The sequence below is a fragment of the Eupeodes corollae genome, chromosome 2, assembly GCF_945859685.1.
Source record: "Eupeodes corollae chromosome 2, idEupCoro1.1, whole genome shotgun sequence".
In the NCBI taxonomy this organism is placed as follows: Eukaryota; Metazoa; Arthropoda; class Insecta; order Diptera; family Syrphidae; genus Eupeodes; species Eupeodes corollae.
Genome location: NC_079148.1, coordinates 100,408,890 through 100,434,129, shown reverse-complemented (window position 1 = coordinate 100,434,129; position 25,240 = coordinate 100,408,890). Strand labels below are relative to the sequence as shown.

The 25,240-nt window shown below is 32.4% G+C and overlaps 1 protein-coding gene across 10 annotated transcripts in view; it reads left to right on the top strand.

Annotated features, from left to right (window-relative positions):
* Positions 1–25,240, top strand: part of LOC129945868 (cyclin-dependent kinase 14) — a 446,135-nt gene that overhangs the window by 299,111 nt on the left and 121,784 nt on the right. For all 10 annotated transcript variants that reach the window (XM_056055810.1, XM_056055809.1, XM_056055818.1 and 7 more), the window contains one exon: positions 6,289–6,477. In XM_056055810.1, coding sequence (XP_055911785.1) covers positions 6,289–6,477 — 189 coding nt within the window. The remainder of the gene's footprint in view (positions 1–6,288; positions 6,478–25,240) is intronic.

Genomic DNA, 25,240 nt, shown 5'->3' with positions numbered 1-25,240 from the left:
ACTTCCCATCCCGTCTGTTGATTTGTCCTTCTTAAAAGTTTGTAGGGTTGGGTTAAAAAAGTTGTTGAAATATTCTTAAGAAATTTAAAATTACGAACAATATTTTTCATAAAGAGAAATAGTTAAGCTTAAAAATCTTGTTTTAGTTAAAATATTTTTAGACGAAAACAAATTTTTACCAATTTAATTAGCATTTCTTAAATATTTACAAATGGGATGAATGAAATTAATTTGAGAGATATCAAGAACCGAACATCACTTTTTACCAAATTTGCGTACTATTTCTTGTAGATTTTATTTTTTGTATGAAAAAAAGTTACTTTTATAAAAAAAAACAACCGAATATCGAGAACAAAATTTTCTGTGAAATAAAAAAGTTTGAAGACAATATTTTTAATTTTTGAAAAGTTATTTAAGTCGAAAGTAAATTTTTACCAAGTTTTAGTATTGCTTTTTTATATAGAAACCTATATTTTTGGTAAAGAAAACAGTCAATTAATTTTTTTTCAAAACTTTACTTAATGTTGAAGACAACATTTTTTATAAGTTAAAATAAGTTGGAAAAAAACAGGCGAATAATCACAACAATATTTGTTAATATATAAATGTAGTTCTAAGCCAGTATCTCAAAGTTTTGAAAAGATATTTGAGTCGAAAATCAAATTGTACCAACTTTTATTAATTTTTTTATTTAAGTTTTTATTTTTTGTGAGAAAACTGTCAATTTGTTTTTTCTCAAACTTTGTCTGAATGTTGAAAACAATATTTTTTATAAGTAAAAATTATTTGGAAGCCATAATCTCAAATTTTTGAAATGATATTTGAGTCGAAAATAAGTTTTTATTACCTTTTGTTAAATTTTCTTTCACGTTTTTATTTTTTGTAACAAACTGTGATTTCGATTTTTTTTCAAAATTGTTCTAAATGTTGAAAATAATATTTCTTATAAGTGAAAATTAGTCAAAAGCCATAATCTCAAATTTTTGAAAAGATATTTAAGTCGAAATCAATTTCTACCAACTTTTGTTAAATTTTCACTTAAGTTTTTATTTTTTCAAAAAAACTGTCAATTCGATTTTTCTAAAAATTTTATTAAATGTTTCTAACAATATTGTTTAAAAGATAAAAGTAGTTAAAAGCCAATATCTCTAATTTTTGAAAAAAAAAATTGAGGCGAAATTCAATTTTTAATAACTTTTTTTAATTTTTCTGTTTAGGTTTATATTTTTATTTAAAAATCTGTCGATTCGATTTTTCTCAAAATTTTACCAGATGTTAAAAACGTTATTTTTCGTTGTGATAAAATCATTTTGTTTTCGTAAAATTTTCGAGGTGAAAAATTTTTTTAGTTTTTTTATTTGTAAAAAAAAACGTTATTTGGATTTTTTTTGTCAAAAATATTCTTGTTTGATATCACGTTACAATATATTATATAAAATGTAATTCCAGTCTCTAGCGTTTTTGGTTCGTAAGATATTTAAAGTTAACCAAAATTTTCACCCACGCAATTTTCTTGAGAGCCCTTTCTGCATCTTTCTGCCTTATTATCTGTATAACAAAATTTATGTGAAGTCGATACCTCTTTTTGTTCTTGAGCTATGGACGACGGTAAAACGTCGGGAACGTACGAACGTACGTACACAGCACGCACAAACATCTTTCTAAAAATCTTTTATTTCGACGCTAGCGACCTTGAAATGGCGAGAAAAATATCAAAATTTTCAATTTGAGTAATCGGACCCATTACAATATCTTCCCAAGGTAAGTTAATAAAAATAAAAATATCAGACGAACCGATAACGCTAGCGACTTGAATTAAATTTTATTTTATCTAATGTGACTTGATACAAGTATAAGTTTGAAACAAAATAAATTAAAGGGTTTTTTTATAAATCAAACAAAACTGCCAACAAAATAATTATCACCTTTAATATTTTACGAACACGAATTAATGTTATCTCTTAAACAATTGTACGCAATACAAAATAATATTTTTTAAATCTGGTAAAATTTTGAGAAAAATCGAATTGACAGCTTTTTTTACTAATAAAAAACTCAAATTTAAATATCTCTTTTAAAATTAAAGGTATTGGCTTCAAACTAATTTCATCTTATAGATTTTTTTCATAAAATTAAAATCTAAAAATAAAATTACGAAAAATTGGTAAAAATTGATATTGGATTCTCGACATCTCGTATTCAAGCATTAGGAGGACAAAGAAATATGTTGACTTTAAATCTTGTTTCTCACATAAAATATTGAATATTTTGTTAAGGCTTTAAGAAAGACAAATCGATATACTGGATGAGAAGTTATCAGTGTGGGTAGCATCCCAGCCCCTTTTACTAATTAGACATTACTTTGCATTATGCAGGGTCCGCAAAATAACTTTTTTTTAAATATTATATACAAAAAAACTACTGAATATTTTCTCAAATTTATCTATTTATTTGGAAGAACAATCCTTCCGGTTAATAATGGAATATATGTATTCAAATGGCTGCCTCAGCTGGACATGCAGTCGCCCACCCGATCGGTCTTTTAAGCACATCATCCATTGTGTGCAGCTGTGTCAATCGTCTCTCGCTTGTCGACGTAACACTTATCTTTTCCGGCACCCTACAAATAATAGACCAATGGTGTCAACTCGAAACTACGAGGTGACCAAACGACATCAACTATGTTGCTGATAATGCGATCTCCAAATCAGGGTGTAAAACATCGAGTCGAGCTTCGGCTGTTTGGTACATAGCGCCGCGCCTTCCTGTTGGAACCAAATGTTGCCAATATCCTGCTCTTCAATTTTTATGAACAAAAATTCGTTCAACATGTCCGATAACGATCGCCATTGACCACTCGTTTCTCATTTGCGAAAAAAATGGCCCAATTATGCCTATAGACCAAAATCCGCATCAAACAGTGACTCATTTTGGGTATACCGGCCTTGCGTGCAGGTTTGGTTTTCTGTGTCCCAAATGCGACAGTTTTGCTTGTTTACATACCCGCCAAGATCAAAATGATCTTCATCTGAAAAGATGATTTTTTTTGGCAAAATCGGCATCTTCTCTAAGCGTTGTTCAAGCGTATACACAACCATATTCATTCAGCGAAAGGATAACACTAATTAAATATTAAATCAGACATGAGCTAAGCGTTACCATTCACGAAACAAGCACTAGTTGAAAAAAAAAACGTTGGATGGCGAACCGTATATTATTGAAATTTCATGAGATAGTTAGTTGCAACCGAAATTTTCGCTTTTTGAAACAAAACACTCTACTTTTTAAATGTCCTTTCTGAATTTTTAATTTTACTATCTTTAAAACAAAATGCATTTGAATTCGGTGCTGCTGGTTCCTGAGATATGTGCGACGAAAAAAGTTATCCTGAATATACTAACTTACCGTCAATGGTGTCTGTCTAAAAGTCTTTGTTTTAGATTCCATTCACCTTGAAGCGTTGTGACTACAATAACTTTTTATAAGAAGTTAGAAATTATCCACAAAATTACCGAAAACCACACAAATATTCAGCGTTCACATTGGTATGTTCCTTTAACGAGAAAATCTTGTTCCAACCTTTAGCAATGTAGCTTAATTAACATTTTCAAGAATTGAATTTTTGTAATTTCCACTACGGTTTTCGTAAAAACAGATGCTGTCGCACTTAAAATTTATAGAATTTGTTTTAGAGTTTGAAATAAATATTTCTTCAATAAACCATTGAGTTTTTTATTCGTTTTTGGGTTTCAAAATAATATATATACTATTTTTAAAGCGTATGGTTTGGAGTCTGATATTAATTTCTGCTATTTCCTAGGCCTCTGTTTTCTCTCCGATACCTCACCTTATATTTACAAAGATTTTCCCCTTAAAATTCTTCATCGATTGTATTACCTTGAATCTTTCGAAACTTATTTAGAAAGGTTGTTCAAATAGATCACTTGGGTCCCTTGAAGCGTCACCTCCGTGTTTAATTCAGCTAATCTTTTTACGGATGTTTTAATAAATAGCCAGGAACATTCATCCTCAAACCTTTAACAATTCAACCAAAGCACCTACTCTTCTAAAAATACTCATCAGGAAATGGTGAAGTTGTTGAATTATGTTATCCTTATATTTTCTTTACTTTAAGATATAATTAACCTAAAACTTATAATTCTCGTCTAATATCTCTTAAAAAAATTATTTCTGCCAAAAGAAAAATACAATTAAAAATAATTGCACAAATTTCCTCAAAAATGTTAAAGCACAAACTGCATAATGGATTATCCCATTTTTGTTTGAAGCTCATTCTGAGTTGAAGCATTGAGCGGGTTCACTTTGATTATAAATTCAAATCGATGTCACATTTTCCAGTATGCAGTGTCCATGACGATATGAGACGATTAAAAACGACAAAAACCGTCTATAGAAAACTTTCCGACTGTAAACAACCCTGAAATTATTTTTCTGGCATACGGACGAGGACACTCAGTAAACCTGAACTATGCAGGTCCTCATATCGGTGTTCTATATTTTTGTGTGTGTTTCTCTTTTGGAACACAGACATTTCCCTCCTTTTCAGACGAACACACAATCTAACACAACTCATCTCCTGTATACTGCTTATTTTCCCACCTTCTCTCTTTTATCCTTCTGATGGCACAAAAGCAATGTCATTCGACTACTTTATTTTTTTAAACTATGCAGTCTCCTTTTTTCGTTTGAGAGGACACATAAGGAGACGAGTGTTAGAGGCCGCTGTATATCCTCATCGTTGCCAAGGTCTAATCCTTTGTACAAACACTTTTGGAAGAGAAAAATAAACACAAAAAGAAAATACAGATGTGCAAATGACATAATGAGTGGCGTCAGCATAGCAAAATTCAAAGACAAAAAAAAAAACAAGGAAATAAAGTCCTTTTTGACAGTTTTCAAATCCATAGTGTTAAAGCTTTTGAGCTTTACCTTCATACTTTCCCAACAGAGAACATCAACAAACTCACTCCGAAAACTCTCTTTGACAATGTTTGTTTTGCAAAAATTTAACTTAAGATGTATCTAAATTGTACATACGAAGGAGGCGAAAGGATGAAACGAAGATTTAATTAATTTTCCATTCAGCCAGCGTTATCCTGATAACCGCAGGCGGCCACCGCACACACATTTTGTGTCCACGATAAAATTGCTATTCGGCTCCCTTTTGGAAATTGATCTGTATTTTTGTCAATGCGGTGAAATTAAGTGTAACTTGACATCAGGACAAAACCCAAACCCAACATGACCTAAATATTTGGAATTGAAATATTGAAGACCATGTCGCGGTTAAATGGATTTCAATATTTGATTTGTGGATATAAATGACTTATGTATCAAATATGCACAAACATATCTCTAACCGCGTCAATTCAATTAGAAATTTGGTTAAATTGATAGCTGGGTCGAATTTGTAATGAGACCTATTTAGCAAGACGAAAAGGAGTATCGATACATGTGAATTAATTTATTATTTATCGAGTCCTGAGAAGTAAGATAATGAATTTACTTGGTTGTATAACATAACAGGAGCTACTTAAATTGATTAGAACTGCCCCCGAGAAAAATCAAATCATTTGAGTTTGATTTTGCATTTAAAAAACATTTTGTTCGTCTAAATTGGGTGGCTAAGGAATGAAGTACTGATAATAAGTTCTGAAATAAGTTAGGTAAAAGATTCAAAAGTTCATTTGAAGCAAGTTCAATTTTTTAACTAAAAATTTCGTCTTATTGTAATCCTAAGTTAACGCCCTATTAACTTAATTATGCTTTTGATGTTTTTATCCTCCGTTCGTCGTTAAATTCTCGAGTTAACTTAACCTTTGTCTACCCATAACTCAAAAACCTCTACTCATATGCCTTGAATCAGTAAATGAAATATTTGTGTATTTATTAAATATTCAATTGGCTATGCTTTTACAGTCATAAACCAATAATTATAAGAATTTTTCATGAATTAATTGCTATGGGTCACTATGGCGTATACGCACTTAAATTCGAAAACATTGTTTTCATCGCTTTAGCTCTTATGTTTTGTATTTTAAATTCTTTGAATACAAAATCTCTTGAAAGTGAAGTTTAATAACATTCTAACAGATTTAATTTCAATGAAAAATTCCTGATTGACTTTTTGTTTCCGGTAAAACAACAACAACAAAAAAAGCAGAAAGCCATAAATATCTTCCTATTTATATTTTCTTTTTTTTTTTTCATTTTTTTTGTATTCAATTTATTTATTGTTATTTTTCTACTTTCTTTTTATATTTTTAGCAATTTCAAGAGAGGACGGCGACGAATCACACCACCACCATCATCACCACCATCTACATCACAGGGGTGGTCATGGACACAATCACGGTAGCAAAGTTCCCTACAATGGATACAACTCTGAGGAGTTTCTGGACAGACTGGAGCCGAATGGTAACATCCCAGCCGATAAATCAAATTGTAGATACGGGGGTAAGTTTTCCTATTGTTTTCTCTTCCTCTCTCTCCCTGTCGCCGTCCATCGTTGTTATGGGATTTTATTATTATTATTTTTTTTGTGAAAAGAAATTTTGCTTCTCCCGTTGGCGTTGCTTGGGTATTTTGTATTTTTTGTTTTGACTTTTATTTTATTCGCAATCGGAGATCATACAAATTGGAAAAGAATATCAAGTTGGATTTTTTTTTTTGTTTTTGTTTCTCTCTGATAGGAAAGTTTTTCAAAGGTTCCTATCCTACCTACACTTATACCAATCTCAAATAAAAAAAAACAAAAAGCAAAACTTATTCAGTTGAGCAGATTTTAATTTCCTTAAATCTCTCTGAAATTTAAGTTTTTTTGTTTTAACTATTTTTTCTTTTCGATTCTGTAACTATTTGGCAATAGATATTTATCCGAATCATGTATTTTCTTCTTTTTTTGTTCTGTTTTTTCTCTGGAGTCCTCGGTAGTTGTAGAGGGATACAAATCGATTAAGTATTATTACGTTAGTGCAAGATTTGTTAGGTAATTGGGAAAAAATATCCAAAGGGCTTGAGGTCTAATTTTGATCAAAGTTTTGTGGTCAGTTTAAATATATTTTATTGATTACAGATAAAAGTGAGTGTGTTACCTCGATTTTATTTCTTATTAGTTGTGATGCTTTCAAAAGTTTAGCTATTTAAAAGAACATTTACACCTCATTTAACTGTTGGTCATTTCTGATGGGTCTTCGAAGGATGATGATAACCATGAGAACTTTTGAATTCGGTTTGAAAATTTTGTATTGATAAATTCAGAGGAGGAATTTGAAAACACTCGATCGTAGTTGCTTCGATATGTTATGCTATCTATCATATATAAAATGTAGCTTTAATCATTTTCCCTAACAATTAAAAACATAAAATAAATACTTTAGGGTTCACAAAATTATCAATTTCATTCATTTCTTCAACTCTTTAATTGTATCATCAGAAGTTCCCCAGAGAAGCCATTTAGGTCCGATCTTATTTCTCGTTTGTATTCACGCCTTACCTAATGTACTTCAAAACTTAATATCTCTCTTGTTTGCAGATGATCTAAAATTTTGTAGACGCATACAAAGTACAAGCGATTGTGATCTTTTGCAAAATTAAATCAAAAGGCTTTTTGAGTGGTTTAAGATAAATCAATTAAATCTGAACATTGCTCAATGTCAATCACTTTCTTTTACTCGATTGACTACAATTATAACATAAATCGTACACTTGAAAAATTTTCTACAAAAAAGGTCTTGGGAGTTATTTTTGACCATAAATTGAATTTTCACAAAAAAATTGAATTTTTATTTAACAAAGCAAATTCCATGCTTAGTTTGCATGACCACCACAGAAAAGGTTGCAGAAGTCCAGACGCTGAACCCAATTTCCGACGGTTTTTAAGCAAAAATCAACCAATACTTCTGCAATTTCACTTTCGATATTCGTTCGAAGTTCATCAATCTTGCTTGTTGGCATAAACCATAAACTTAACGTATACCGCATATTTGTTTTTTTTGCTCAACACAATTCACTAACATTCAACGCTTCTGGTGGTCAAGTGGCTTCAGTTTGTGCATCAATTTAATCTTGTAAGGATGTAGGCCAAGATCCTTTTGCAAGATTCACCACAACGAAGTCACAGAGATGCCTAACGCTGGAGAACGACGTGTTAGAGACACATTTGGACTTTCTGCTGAACTGAAGCCTCTGTGCAGTATTATTCTCGACACTACGGGCACTTCTTTGTCTCACTGGCACGGGACTGTTTTGTACTTAGCCTCTGGATTCAGACTTTGTCCACTAAATGCTCAATTGTTGATCTGCTAGGACGATTATGACGACCATAAATTGGACGTAATGCTCTTTACATTGAGGCCACTGACTCCGAATTTCTGTAGTAGGTTTTAATAATTCCGACTCGTTGTTGGCTCTTATATCTTTCCATAATGAAATGACAAACCTTACTTAAGAGAAATGTCAAAAGAGTGGCAAGAAATACGGAGTTTGCTGTCCCTGTCGCTCTACTTTTGTAATGTCCCTGTTGCAAACCCCTGTTTATTCAGAATCATCCTCAATCTAGTACGAAGAATGTTACACTCTTGATAATGCCGTGAATTGAGTCTCTCACTTACGGCTGCAAAAGAAAGGTTTTGTCTGTGTGGAATGTAAGTGTTTTCCGCCAGGGTGCTTTAATTGGGCCAATAATTCTCTTCGAAAAATCCACTGTTTGAATTGTCTATTTTTCACATTTCGTTCCTTAGAGGGATGATATCAAGACTTTGAGCGAAGAAATTAAAAATGTTGATCAATTTCTTATCTTATCTCAATTAAACACAAATAAATTATTCAATTAATTATAAATGTATTGTTCTAAAGATTTGCCTTGTAAAATTATTGTTTAATAAAATGTATACGACAAACCCAAAGAAATTAATTCATTTGTTTAAAATTGACAAACAAAGAAAATTTCCGCCCACATTAACCCCAACCAATTTAAAACTGAAACTTAATCTCACTAACCACGTCAATCATTTGTTTTAAGAATAGGGTTGGTATGATGAAATATTCTTCTCATAACAATATGGTCTGGTTGTGTCTGAAAAGAACACCTTCCTTACATATATTCTTCATTAATTAGAGGCTTCTGTGTTTAAAAACAGTTCTTAAAGGGTAAAATATACAAATCTCTTTGTTTAGAAGTCCCTTCGTTTGTCGTCTTTGTTAGGTCGTCGTCGTCTTCGTTGTTGTTCATCATCACAACAACTTTTTAGTAAAATTAGAAATTTGATCTGTCAGTTTTCAATCTATATTATTCCTACAAACAACATCACATAATGCTGTACACTGTCAGTCTGTTGTTCTAACATTGTGTCCCTGCACTTGAGTAGTTTTTATCCGTATCTTTATATAAGTATCTTCTATGAGGCGTAGTCATAATATGAGTGGTGTCTTCTGCATGTCAGGAAACTCGCATATTGACAGTCTTGTGGGAAATCCATCCACCCTTTTGTGTGTTATCCGATAATGATAATGATGATGCCATTGTTTGAAGCTTTGTCATTCATTAAGTCAAGTAGCCCATCGTATATGTTGTCGTTTTAATAACGTAAAAATTACATATCCGCTTTATATATATATCATAGAATCATGTACCGTAAATATGTAATGTGTATATATTATTATAGTGCCTAGAGACAGGAACTATCTGTTAGAGATAGTAGTCCTGTAGGAGTCCTTAAGAAAATAGCAACAGCAACAAAAACAAATGTGATGATGAAGACTATGATTATCATAATAACAACAAAACGTCAATTTTAAGAGGCAAACCACAAAAGGGGTTTTTGCCCACTTGCAGCACATTCTCGAATGTAAAGGGTGCGCAATTTTCGCTGTTCTACTTTAAAAAATTAACCTACGAGTATGACTTTAAAGTCTACATATTTAAATGCGCTTTTACAGTCTATGTATATTAAATTACGTTCGACGAAATATTGGTACACAGGGTGTTTCGAATAAAGTAGAATGATTTTATTCAACAAATATAAAGTTGTTTACAATTTTCTAAATAATGAATAATAAAGGCCATGTCTTTTGCCCGAATGGTTTTCAATTTTCGGTTACTAACATTACAATTTTATATTAATCTGATTTTTTTTTTACTTAAATTACTCAATTTACTAAATATAAATATAATTTAAATAACAAAATATTGCTTAGAGAACTTAGGTTTCAAATTATAAAACATGTTGTTTTGAAATGACTTTTAGTTTCTTTAAAATGAAAAGCCGTATGAGATCCCCTCCTTACAGTACTCCACAAGCTGCATCCAACTTTCACCGTCCAGAAGTCGAATTATTTCATTTTCTTGTAGAACATTTTTCAAAAACTGCCCTTGTTATTTCCTTTAGATTCTAATGAAAGTTCGATTCGTATATTCACCCAGAAAGTATCCAACATCTTCCTTTTTATTTAAGATGCAGAGACTGCAAATAACTGCCAAATCGTTTCGGTGAGGTATGAAATCAAGCCGCAACATCTCTCCTCTTATAATAAAAATTCTCCTGATGGCTTCTGGTGTGAAATTCGATGCAAAGTAATTCCGTACATGAGATTGTATTTCAACTTTGAATCAATGTTCTTTCCTTTTGTTTCATCAGTAATTTCTTCAGTTCATTTCATTAAAGGTGATTCCACAGTCCGCTGCTAGCTTCCTCTAATCTTCTTACCAACCTTTTTTAAATTGAATTGCATGTCGCCAGATTACTTTTGGCAGCCTGGATTTTTGCATTTTCGATATCCTGATCAGATAAGCCGCGTTCAGCTTAAGGGTAAAATATAGAGTGTCGCTTTGGGTGACCGCAACTCCCGAAGAATTTTTTTTAGTCGAATTCGTTACGGGGAAACCTTATAAAATGATCAGCCTTTGCAGATTTTTAGCTAGCCAAATGCTGCCAACACGCGCTCAAAGTTTCAAAAATCTCCTATTTTTCCCTGTTTTACGAATAATTACGTAATTAAAGGTAGTAATTTTGTCAATACTCAATACAAATATCATGAATAAATTTACGTAAGAAAAAAAATTGATAGATATCGTATTTTTCAAAGAATACTAAACAAAGATTATGTATTTTGAAACATTTGGATACAATTTTCGGCACTCACTGACTACTTGAAGAACATCCTTTGTTAAAAAGTCATTAAAATCTGTTATTGATTTGACTCCTCTTTCTGCCATGTCATTTACGACCTTAAGTGATTTAACTATTTTAAAACCATCCTTAAAATGGGGGTTTTCGGGCCAAAGATACGGAGGTTGTTTCAAAAAATCTACGTTTGGTTTTAAGCGGTTAAAAAAGTTCAATGTCTCCTTGTTGACAATGTTTTTTAACCCAGCTGTTACAAATTGCTCAAGTTGATGTATCGGAAGCCTTGGATTTACAACTCTGTTATCGTCTGCCTCGTTGCTTATCAAAAGTATGTTGACCATTTCAGATTTTTCGCTGTCGGATAAAGTTGGGTCAAAAAACGCCAGACCTACCAACTCTAAACTCAAATACCATAAATGGTTTGAAAATTTTGCAAGAGCTTTCTCACAAGTGTCCTTGTCTATTTTCTGGCACTCGATAAAACTACGCAAAAGATAAAAATCTTGTTTAGGAGTCATATAAGCCCTTGGAACATTAAGCCAAGCTTTGCAGTGAATTTTAACAATGAAAACGCATATATCCCCCAAAGCATTTCGTTCTTCATTACTCATTCTAAACTGGCTTCGAAACATAAATATTTTTAAACTGTAAATAGCTTTAGCCATCCATTTGGCATGATGAGTATCACCTGGTGTTCTAAATCCAACTACGTTTCCATCTAGCACCCCAACAAACACTTAAACCAACTGCAGGAATTCTTTGTAGTCATCTCTAGGCTGACATTCATTGAGTTTTATATTTAATTCATCTGCAATTTGGGTTATAACAACATTGGTTAGGTGTTTTTTCACATTTTTTTTATCACTGATGCCTGTGTTATATCGTTCAGGGTCTATTTCTGACCATTCATTTTGAAATCTTTTGAAAATATCAGGTTGAGGTCCAGTGGTTGAACCCTATTTACAGTCAAAAATACCTTTTAGTACAACTTCAAGAATGTGGTGACGACACGCCAGGTGAAGCAACTCCTCATCCAACATTTACTGCAAAATTTTGCAAGCTCCTTTTAGCCTTCCAGTGTTTGAAGCAGTGGTGTCAAGACACATTGCTTGCACAGCGTGTGAAACTTCACATTGCTCCAGAATTTCATACACAGCAGCGGCCTGCTCTTCACCTGTCCTATTTTCTATAACTGTCACTCCAAAGAGTTGTTCATTTTTACCATAGGATATAGATATAGCAATTCGTTCATTCTGCTCTCTCTTTAGAACACTTTTTAGCAGTTTCCCATCCCAATGAACAACCACTGCTTCATTTTCTGATATTTGTACACGTTTTTCGATGTCCGCGGTGTATTTTTCCCCAAAGTTTCTTCTTCTCGAATGTAAGGCTGATTTTAAAACTACAAACTCAATTGGATTCTGCCCTAGTGCTTCTATTGAAGCTATAATTATGCGGTAAGCATTTCTGTCAGATACCTTACATCGATCTAATAACATTGAAAGTTTCATTGTTAACAGCTCTTCACCCCACGACTGTTTCTCATTCTCAATATTGGCTGATTAGCTATTTGAATAATTAACAACTCAAACTATGGATTCATTGACAGCAATTGTGGTTAACATGCAAATTCGCGGATTAAACAGTTACAACAATTAATGATTAAATAATGAGAATAGGGACAGTTTTTTTGGAGCTAGGACGAGTTTACTTCGCAAAACAGAGAAAAAACAGAGTTTTTTGAAACTTTTAACATATATTTTTAAGTAATGGAGCAATGTCCTTTCTTATTGTAATATATTTTTGTCCAATTAGCAACAATAGCTGTTATTAGCTGCGTTATCATCTTTCATTTTTAAGTTCTTTTCCACATTACTACTTCCAAATCTTCTAGATCGATCCTCCATTGTTCATCACCTTAAAGTCTCCCACTGCCCTTCTCGAAAATCATAACTTTAGACTTTCCTATGTTGACTTCTAAACTCTTTATTCTACAGTACTCTGCTACAATACTTATCAACAGCTGAATCTATTTATAGCCGTCTCTGCTAATATGACAATGGCAACAGCAAACTTTATAACTTGAATTGTTATGTCACCAATTTTAACTCAATAAGGTAACCAGTGTACCAAATCGTCCAGATACAGGGCAAAAATTAACAGGCTAAGATTGGATCCTTGTTTAAGGCCTCGTTTCATTTACAATTTTTCGGATTTATTTTTTTCCATCAAACACTTCCGCAAATGACTGTTGGTAATATTTCTTTGTGGCATTACAAGATTTGCTTTACCCTTCTAAATTGTACAACTTGAAGAACAACGCATTGTGTCGATTGTGTCAAAGACAGCCTAAAAATCAACGAAAAATGCCTACAGTTTTTTATTGTTACTTAGCTTCGTTCTTGCCATTATTTAATACGAAAATTTTGCCTACTGTAGAGTTACCTCTGCGAAAGCCAGCTTGGAATTCACTGAGAATTTGGTTGGTTTCAACCCAGTCGGGTCACTTTCATAGGAGTGAAGAATATATTTTTAGCGAAGCATTTAAAAACGATATTCCTCGATAGTTTTTTGGATCATTTGGTTCACCCTTTTTTAATGTAGGCCAGATTGGGGCTTCGTAAAAATGATCTGGAGGAATACCGAAATTAAAGATAGTATTTGAGGCTTCTGCTAACTAACTGGAATGTCATTTGTCCCAGCAGCTTTGCCATCATTTATTGATTCCAATTCTACCTCCTTCTCTAGTTTTATATCTTTGTTTAAAAAATTGTTCCGTAAATATGGGCGGGCGTTTTTACGACTTCATTGCTCCTCCATAGAAGAGCTCAAAAGATTATTAATATGATCTTTTAGGATGTTCACATTTGGTAGAGAATCTTGCTTTGAATTTTGTTGCCATTAATTTTTTTAGAGACGAAAACTTCTTTGAATCCTTGCATTGACCTAGAGATCTTGCCGATTTTTCATCGAAATACGAAAACTTTCTGTTTTGTATTTTTGAACCAATTTCAAAAATGCTAGGGATTTACAAGAAAAGTTTTACCAATCCCTTTTTTTTTAAGTGGCTGTATTCTTCAATAACTAAGCTTCATCCATAATAATACTTTCTAGTTCAAAGAGTGGGAAGTATTTAATTCTTGCATGTCACTCCCTTTTTACTACTAATTCATTTTTTCTTGCCAGAGGCCTTCGGTTCGATCCTTGCCTACGCCATCTAAAGTTTTTTTTCACGCGTACTGGCTCTTGTGAGGAATTGGCAATTTCTTCAAGAGTAATTCTTCTAAGTTCTCTCCATCCCTAACAACAGTACTCGCACACGGGAATGGTTGAGAGTTATAAGTCACGAGGCCGAGTTCTCAACGGACTGTTGCGCCACCCAATGCATTTATTTATTATAAACTAACTACATTTATAAGAAATAAAGCCAGATTATAAAAACTAGACTTGGTATAAAATTTATTTCTAGATATATTTCCGAGCTGAATTCATGCCTTAAGTATAGTAAAGTTGTATGTTCAAGTGATTACGTTGGCTTTTCTCAAGCCAAGTGATCGTAGTTGGTTAAACTGTCGAAGCCTCATCTTTATATCAGTCCATGAAAAGCAAAGGTGACCTAACTGTTTTTATGTTCATATTTAACTGAAAACGTTTAATCCATGTCGAAAATATGAGGACATTTTTTGAATATCATCTAAACATTGTTGGTTCAAAGATCACAAGTTATTACCAACAAATTTTTCGGTGGGAAAATTAATTTGCTTAGTTATTGGTCTTGTTCTAACATTGAAAGATTTGAAACAAAAAAAAAACACTCAAACGTTGTAATCGTATGACGGCCAAGATATCAGCACCCGATGAGATTATTGTTAGTCTCTTCTCTGTCTTCTTAAGATCAAAAAATTAGTTTTGTCTCACTTCTCTTGAAAGATCAATTTGTAATTTCGTCTGCTGTATAGTTAAGGTTTTGTTTCGGTAAATGTGTTAAAGGTTTTGAACTCGATATTTTGTAATGCAATTTGGCAGTTATTGACTTTTATAATACTCGTATATTTCGTTTTAAAGTTCATCCGGAAGAACAAACATAGACACACATTTTATTAATAACGAATCATTCCATTTTGGTTTCGAAAGCAAAGCTAAAAGTAAATAAAAAATATTTACTTGAATTTTTAAATTAAGTTTGAACAGCATTAAAACAGTGATAGTCGGCCTCTAAAAGATTTGCGACTTGTGATTGATTTGATTAAATTAAATCACTCTCCGTACATTTTGGAGAGTATCGAACCCGTAGCTTGAGTAATATTGGTTTTAAAAATTCTAAAGTTCAGGTTTTTTTTTTTATGAATAGCCTCACGAAAAAGAATTGAACTCCTTCAACTCGGTTTTCAATTCATGTCACCGAAACGTAATATTACTCGTGTTGAGTAGCTTTTGGCCCTGTTTTTGGAACCACATTTCGTCAGACTCATGGTCTTAAGTCTCAGCTGCCGTCTAAATCAATTGACTTTTCCGAGTAGAGGCCGGGACTTTTATAGCCTAGTTGCCATTTCTTTATGGAACAATCTTGTCTCTAAATTGGTCGTCGACAACTTCGAGCATTTTGCTGCTCGTGTATTGCATTGTATCGTTTTATTTCAAACCAGATTTCCAGCCCTAGTACTAAAAAGTCACTTTGAATTGCTCTATAACATATCTGAGCCATTTGACAGTGACGATGATAACATAAACCACAACTAACAATTCTAATTTGGTAAAAAATGGACATTACCTGAGAAGATTTATTATTTTTGATTTTCTTTTATATTTTTAAATATTTTTCCTGAAATGATAATCGAATCATAAATTGCATACAAGCAAAGTCAAGTGTGTTAGTATCATTCCGCTATACTCATACATTTAATAAAAATAAATCTAATTAAATTTATTAAAATTTATAGACAGTCGTTTTAAAATAACAAAAAAAGCAGCTTTATGCTGTCACATAAAAAAAGGCTATACAATACATGTTTATGACGCGCAAAATTTCCATATAGAAGGCATAATAGAGTCTCTCCCAAACTAACAAACCAAGTGAAGCATAATTTTATCATAACTGACAAAATGACATTAATTAGGTGCCTGTGTTAAAACTTTCAATGGATTATTACCATCTATAAATTTAATTGTATCCTTATTTATGCATATGTATGTTCTCCACCATAAATACAAATGTTATTCGAGACATACATACAGCTTAACATCCCTCGTACATGCATAAACAGCTTTGGCCAAAATAATAGGAACATTTCTTACTTCTTAGTTTTATTCTTTTCTATTGATATCTCATACAATAGGGTACGTTGGTTTAGGATTTTAAATCTGGAGTTGATTTTAAAAGTATGTCTTATATTTCTATAAACATGTCACAAAGCAATAGGTGCAGAGACACAATTGGAAGCAAGCAATGTATAGTGCATAACGTTTCTAGGAGTCAGATTGTTATAAAAGACAAAAGTTCTGCAAGGATAGTTCTTAATGTCATACAAATAAACAGCATCCAAAAAAGCCAGAAGATGTCCGATCAAAATGATTAAACTCAAAGTTAATTTACAGATGAAATGTTCAAAACATGTAGTACCCGTAGCTGGTTGATGGTTAGATGCACATTACTACTCGAACATAAAAATGGTTGAGGGTTGTAAGTCACTAGGCTTAGTTATCAACGGACTGTTGCGCCACCCAATTTATTTATTTATTTATGTTCAAAACATGGTCCAATTTTTGTTATGAAGGCAATAATTTGGAAATAATCGTATTTCTTAATAAAGGGTGTCCCAATATTAACGCAAGATTTTAATTAAATAGAAAACGCCGTTTTTAGTCTTTTGATAGTTATATTTTTATTGACTCGTAAAGTACATAGGATAGGGTTATGTATGGAATAACACATCGGACAAATGGCCTCCACGGCTTTGCATGCACATGCGCACTCTTTTGTTGAAATTTTCCATGACCATTCTGCATAAATGTGGCTGAATTTCGTTGATGCAGCGTTAAATCTCCTTAGTTAATGCACGGGTGGTTGTGGGCTTGTTGACATAGACTTGTGATTTCAAATAACCCCATAAAAAGAAGTCTAATGGTGTTAAATCACACGATCTAGGAGGCCAATTTTGATATCCGAAACGAGAGAGTACACGACCTGGAAATGTCTCATGCAGTAATTGAATTGTTTCACGGACTGTATGACATGTGGCACCGTCTTGTTGAAACCACATATTGGACACATCAATATCATCCAATTTTGGCAGAAAGTACTGTGTAATCATGTCGCGATATCGAGCACCAGTAACAGTCACTGCTTGACCAGCATCATTTTCAAAAAAAAAATATGGTCCAATTATGCCTCCATTGCGATTGCAATTGACAAAGCCATCAAGATGAAAATGTGCTTCATCGCTTAGGATGATTTTCTCGAAAAATCAGGGTCCATTTGTTGATGTTCAATAATCCATTCAACGAACTCTCTTCTCTGTCAATGGTCATTAGGCTTCAATTGCTGTGGTAATTGAATTTTGTAAGCATGAAGACACAGATCTTTGGTGAGTATACGCTGTAGAGAGGTTCTTGAAATTTGCAATTCTTGTCCACGACGTCGAATTGAGGTTCCTGGATTGTCAGCAACACTCTCACGCACTGCTTTGACATTCACATTTGAAAGGCTTGTTTTTGGACGACCAGTGTGTTTGGCGTCTCCAACGGATCCAGTCTCCATGAATTTTTCAATTAATCTCTTCACAGCTGACGAAGTTAAAACACTATTCCGACCATATTTTGTATGAAATTTTCGAACTGCAGCCGCCAAGCTTTCACTATTCCTGAAATATTCTTTAATAATGAAGACACGTTGTTCTATCGTGTAACGCTCCATTTTTAATAACCCTATACTGTTAGCTGTCAAATTGCGTTAGTTTTGGGACACCCTTTATAATTAGGAATAGTGTGATTGAGAGAATTTTTACTGAAATGTGGTGTGGTGACAGTAAAAATTAACTTAATTTAAACGAATTGATGATTTTTCAATTAAACATCGAATATTATTAATCAACAAAATAAAGTAATTAATTGTTTTTAAGTCTATATAGAGTGTTCCTATGTTTTTGAGCTGTCTTTCATAAAACTTGAGCAAAGAGACTCCAAAATCTTAACATTTTATACTACTTTTTAAAAATCAAAAATTCAGAAGTATTAAGAAAATATGTGCCACTAAAATTACATGACTAAAATTTAAAAAAGTTCCCTTACAAAAATGCTTCAGACGTTACTACAACAAATAAAGTGTTGTACCTATTATTTTGGACATAGCTGTACATGTATAACTCTATAAGTATAATGGGTTGTTTTAGACATGTAAGACACAAATTTATACAACAAGCGTTCACTCAAAAATTAATGGTCTTTTTGCAACCCCATCCCACCCCATTAATTCCAACTCCCCCAAAAAAACCAAGCAGCAGATGGTAACATCTTACATAACTACTTTCTAGATTATTAACTGTTTTTTGAGGGGGAGGAGTGGTACAAATTTAATCTGCTTTGTACAGAAGTGATAATGGGGAGAAAATTTATTCCATAAAGAGTCAGCTTGTGTGTTTTCGTGTGACTGTGCAGCATCACACAAATTAGGTCACTTCGATTCCATCTAATTTTATGAATACCACCAGAAGGATTCGACTTAGACTTTAGTAAAGTAAAATGATAGGAATAGTGCCTTGCCCATATAAATTAAACTTTATTCAAAACTTTTACCAAGTCATAACGTGACAGTAGTTATAAAGTGTATGTTAAAATTAAAAGGAAATGGTTAGTAGACCTGATCTGCTATCTCGTATGCTATGTGAGCTTATAATTTGAGGAAATATTTAAAGTTGCTTTTTATTCTGTAATTGACGTGATGGACAGTTTTGATTATGAAAGTGTATATGTATTCTATGGTAAAATACAAAATTAAGGGAATTTAAATTGTAAATAGAAACCAACTACATTTGAGGTTTCTTCTCTTCTTTTGCAATAAAATATGCTTTGAAATGTATGTTTTTGGTTAGGTTAACATTTAAAATGTATTTCTCTGTTTTTGAAAGTTAGATCTCTCTTCATTTTGCTTTTACCTTTGAAGGCATTTATGCATTTCATATAAAGTGGTATGGTTCTGAGTTTAATCAAAAATAGTTAAATATGATACGAAAGACGTATTTTGAAAAACTGAATGATCAAGTTACTTACAACCCTAATTTCTCTTTAGGCCTTCAAGCGCACTTGATATGAGTACAACTTCCTATTTGCTATATTGATCTCTATTTTATTATAAATTTTAAAGATTACAGCATACATCAAAGAAATTTAAAGAAGACTTTTTTGAATATAGCGGAGAGTAAAATCACTATTAAATGTTGGTTTTTTAAGAATGTGGCTTTCAAAAAATAAAGCACAAGTAATTTTATGTTACCTATGTCAAAAAAATGAGCTGTTCTATAAAGAAAATGGTTTGACATTAAAAGTTAGGTGGTACATTGCAATTTCCCTCGAAATGAAATTGAAATCGATTCAAAATATAAATTTTAGTTCTTAAATTAATTTTTACCAATATCGATTTAATTTTTTTCGAACTCAAAACAACATATGTATAAAGGCGACAAGTTTCCAGTTTCTGTGCCACAAAACATGAGAGAAATTTGACTTTTAAAATGGGCTACAATTTGCTCTGGATGTTTTACGTCTGTCGAAAGAATGGCCTTTCTGCCCCTGGTAAAATTGGTTTCGTCGTAGTTGCTGATGTTTTCAGGTGATATACCTTCCAAATTCATTTTCAAATTGTTAACAAAAACTGGAAATTATTAAAGCAGATATATTTGCTCTTGATAAAGTTATACGAGTTGTGATCAAAAAGTAAGGTGTCATTTTATATTTATGACCAAATATCAATTTATTTATCAAAAATTATGTTATCCCCTTCAAAATAATCCCCCTCTGATACAATGCCCATGTCCCAGTGCTATTTTCAGGCGACAAAATACTTTTGAAATGAACTTTTGGGTATTGCCTCGTTCTCGCTCGTTCAGCGATGCAGCCTTAATCTCCTGAATCGTAGAAATCTTCGTCCTTTCATGGGCCTTTTCAATTTCGGGAAGAGAAAAATGTCGCAGGGCTGAATACGTAGCTGAGGCATGATGGAAGTATTGTTTTTGGCCAAAAAACTACTCTCTAATAATGGCTTGGGCGCAGGTGCATTATCATGGTGCAAAATTCATGAATTTTCTTTCCACATTTTCCAACCGTTCATTTCTTATTGGTTCGCGCAATCGCTGCATAACTTTAAAGTAATACGCCTTGTCTACCGTACGCCCTTGTAGCAAGAATTCTTGATGCACAACGCCTGGTAATCAAAGAAAACTATGGGCAAAGCCCTCACATTTAAACGAACTTGGCGTGCCTTTTTCGATCGTGGGTCTCCTGAACTCTTCCATTCGGATGATTGACGTCGTTCAACATATATTGGGCAATGACCAAAACTAAGCGAAATTGAGAAAAAGTCACCGAGTACGCAATTAGAGATTTGAAAATACTTCCCTAGTAAATTGTGTACAAACATTGTATAAAACACATTTCTGTATAAAAATCCAAAGACGCCCCGGTTTTATGGCGAAGATCAACTGTCAAGAAAGCAAATCACCAGTTATTCGTTGTTAATAACATGAATGTTTGTGTCTAAATTTCGATATTTGCGATTTTTAATCGATTTGAATTCAACAAGATAAAACTGATTTAAAACAGCAAAAAAAATCATACGATTTTTATAAAATGCACTTGATTCGTGAGAAGTTTGGGATCCAAGTCTTCTCTACCCCAAAAACAACTATCTTTTTAAAACACATTCAGAAAATATACTTCGTTATCAGAGTCCCAACTGATATTTTTAAACTGCTTATCGCTAAGAACCACAATTCTTTAGCAAACGTGCGTCAACATTTACACCAAATAAAAAACACTATTTTTTATAGTTATTTTTTTTTAAAAGCACAAAACAAATATAAACATAAGTAATTATGACAATGAACAAAATGGTTCATTAACTGATGTGATATATGTCAGTTGCTTTAATTTCAATTGAAGTGATTTCAAAACGTATTCCAAGCCTTGACCGATCGATCGAATAATAAAACCCTGAAATCAATTTCACTCGATTTTCAATTTTGATTTGGACTTCATTTCGCTTGATTTTGGGAACCTATTTATTATTTCGTACAAGTGGGCGCAGCTGGCTCGAAGAAATTCTGACTGAGAGGCCCAATTTTCAATGACTTCCTGTAGGATATATGAATTCGAGTAATACCTCAAAGAATATTCTCTTCCAAGATATCAATCGTTTAGCGCATAATAACCTGTTTAAGTCAAGGTTCACGATCATGGATCAAGAAATCTTTTCTTCAATAAATTGATTGTTTCGTTACTGCTCGCAAACCATTGTTTTAATAACCATAAATTTAATGCAAAATATGGTGTTGTGTCTGGAAAACCTAATTCCTAGGCCTTCGTCAACACTACGGTTCTTTTTGAGAAAGGAACATGGATACTGCACATCACAAACTCCTCTCAACAGCTAAAATTGTTGCACCAGTTTCACTATTGCTATTGGCCGACAATTTGCTTCACTGTAACCCAAAAGTACTTGGGTTTTAACAAACTGTAGCCATTTTTGTAGTGATTTTTATAATTTCAACGTGTTTTTCAAGCGCGTATATTTGCATTTAAAAAAATGTCCAAAGATGGCATCTTCAAAAGTGACGAGAATTGGAAAACTTTATATTTTTTTTGTAAATAACTTCGATGATGTGTTTGTTGATATTTAATAAACGTGTTATCGCTGGGATGCTACCGACACTGATAACTTTCCATCCCGTTTGACGATTTATCTTGCTAAATGTTTGTAGGTTTTCGTCTTTTGTTAAAAAAGTTGTCATTTGAATTATTCTTAAAGAATTTAGAAACTACCAACAATATTTTGCATATAATGAAATAGTTTGATTTCAAAATCAATTTTTGTTAACGAGATTTCAGTCGAAAACCAGTTTTTACCAATTTTAGTAACTTTTAAGAAAGTTTTTATTGCTTATATAACAAATACAATTTGGATGAAAAAACTCAATATGAAGTCAATATATTCTATTGTTCACGAGATATCAATTTTTACAAAAAATTTTTGTAAATTTTATTGTTTTTTATGAAAAACCGAACTGCTGGATTCTTATAAAAAAAGTTTCTAAATGTCAAAAACCATATTTTATGTGAGATAAAAATAGTTAAGAGCCAATGTTTTTAATTTTTAAAAAGGTAATTGAATTCAAAATCAATATTTACCAACGTTTTTAATTTTTTGTATGGGTTCTTATTTTTTTGATTTTGTCTCAAATGTTACTGATATTGACAAAGATATTTTTTAAAACAGAAAATTTGTTTAAGGCCAATATCTGAGTTTTGAAAAGATATTTGAGTCGAAAATCATTTTTTAACAGCTTTTATTCATTTTATATTTAGGTTTGTATTTTTTGTAAAAAAAACTGTCAATTCGATTTTTCATACAAATTTTATCAGATGTTAAAAACGTTATTTTTCATTGCACAAAATTGTTTAAGAGATAAAATCATTTTTGGTTCGTAACATATTCGGGGGACAATTATTTTGTTTGTTTGTTGGAATTTTTCCAAAAATATATTTGGTTAGTATCGCGTTACAATATATAATATTTAATTTATTTCAAGCTGTAGCGTTATTGGCTAGAGAGAGGCTAGGTTAACCAAAATTTTCACCTTTTTTTAACTTTCTATGATTAAAAAACCACCCACTAAATTTTTTGAGAGTTTTCCTGCATTATTATCAATTTATTTGAAGTCGATATCTCTACTGGTTCTTGAGCAATGGACGACTAACACAATTCGCAAACCTACGGACCTACGTACACACACTCGCACAGATATCTTTCTAAAAATCTTTTATTTCGACTCTAGGGACCTTTAAACGTCGAGAATTGTCAAAATTTTCAATTTGACAAATCGGCCCGATTACATTAACTTCCTATGGAAAGATAAAAATATTTCAGAAATCCTCACTGATGTTTTAAAAATTCTTTACAAAAAATCCTTTCGAAGCTCTAAAATTTTAGTGTTTAGATCTTTTAAGAAAAATTCCAGGTAGTTGCGGTAAAAATAATTGGACACTATTCCATTGTTCTGTTTAATTAAATTAAAATTAAAGTTATCGCTGAAAAAATTGGTCGTACAATTTTTCCGAAAACCGCCTGAAATCCTACTATTTCTTATTATTCTTTTAAACATTCAAAGGACCATTTTAAGTGAGATATAGACATTTTGACATTCCCTATAATAGTTTTATTTTTTTTTTGTCGAAAACTTTATAACTCCAAGTAATTTCAACACAAAACACACATTTTTGTATTTATAGAGTGACATTTAAGCAAACCTGACCATTGCAACTCAATCACACATACAAAAAATTAACAGCTATTAGTTTACACGATTTCTCTCTTGTAACCAATCGAACCTCATTTTCTACGAAATCAAATAGCAAAATATTTCAAAGTGTAATTTTTTGAAATATTGACACATTTAGTATTGAAAAAAAAGAAAACTTTCGGCTCGAATAAATATTAAATTCAATATAAAAGAATCTTCCCAGTAAATTGGGGGGGGGGGGCTATAAACTAGGGATGACAAATTCCTATTCATCCACTCGATTTATGTAAGGTTCTATATAAAGTTAAGACAAATTGCAACTTTCTATACATTCAATTTAACTTTTTTTGTAAGAACTTACGTAAAGCCATCATCATGCTGTGTGCTTATGGTGCGGATGGCATTGGATCTAACAATAATGTTTAAATGGACAAAAGCCAATATTAGCTATATAACAACTGTATCTCAACTTCTATTCAATATTGCATCCTTATTCTGACCATCCTTAAAGGTATCATCTATACAGATATACTTTAAACTTGTAAACCAACTTTATAAACCAACCGACAAGGGACAGGTTAGATAGGTAGGTACAATTGAAAAGGACATTTTTATTCGCTTCATTGAAGTGTGGACAATTCACCTTTGATTGATTGTCTGTCTAGCCATTTTCTGGAATTAAGAAATGAAAATGATGAGATAGCTGATTTGGCTTTAGATGTGAAGTATGTATTTGTTTGCAGAGGAAAATTGGACTTCTATTGAGAGGATAAGATAAATTGATGCATGCTGTGAATTACCTCTATCTAGAAGGCAACATCCATGACTTGGAGAGTGAGATAAAGAGAGTCTGGGTCAAGGATTATACCAATTTTCCAGAAAATCGAAATTCGAAATTTACAAGCAAATAGAAATTTAGAAGAAATAGAGAGAGAGTGTGTGCGTGAGTAGACCGGTTGTGTTCAAAGTAGAGCTCTTTAAATAATATAAAAAAACGCTTAAAAAGCCTAAACAAACTATCCAAAAGTGCATCAAAGTTCGACTTTGTAGAAATCACAAGGGTGAGTCCAAAAACACTAGGATATTGCATTTAATTCTACCAATAAACCAAAAATATTGAAATGCAACGAACCCCACCTAACAAAGGAAACGAAGAGAACTGTACCCTCGCAACGACGTCGCCACCCCCACCCCCAAAACGTTCCCTAGAAGAGATTTCTCCGGAATTCCCACCTCATAAAATGACTTCAATCCAAGAAAGTAAATCGTCCGTCGGTAACATGTCAGTCACTGCCCTAAAATCTTTAATAATGGGCTCAATGTCATCTTTACTAGATGAAAAACTTAAAGATTTGCCCACCAAATCTGATTTAGAGGGCATTGGTGAGGAAATACACAAACTTCAACAACAGAATCTCTCTCTACAAGATCAACTTCAAAAAATGGAGTCTCGCTGCATATCGCTAGAAAGACATGTCGAGTGGCTGTCAAAAAAAGCAAACGAAAAGAATATAATCTTTCACGTCCCAGCAATAAACGGTGAAGTAGCTACGGATAAAGCAAAATCTTTATGCCTCGACTTGC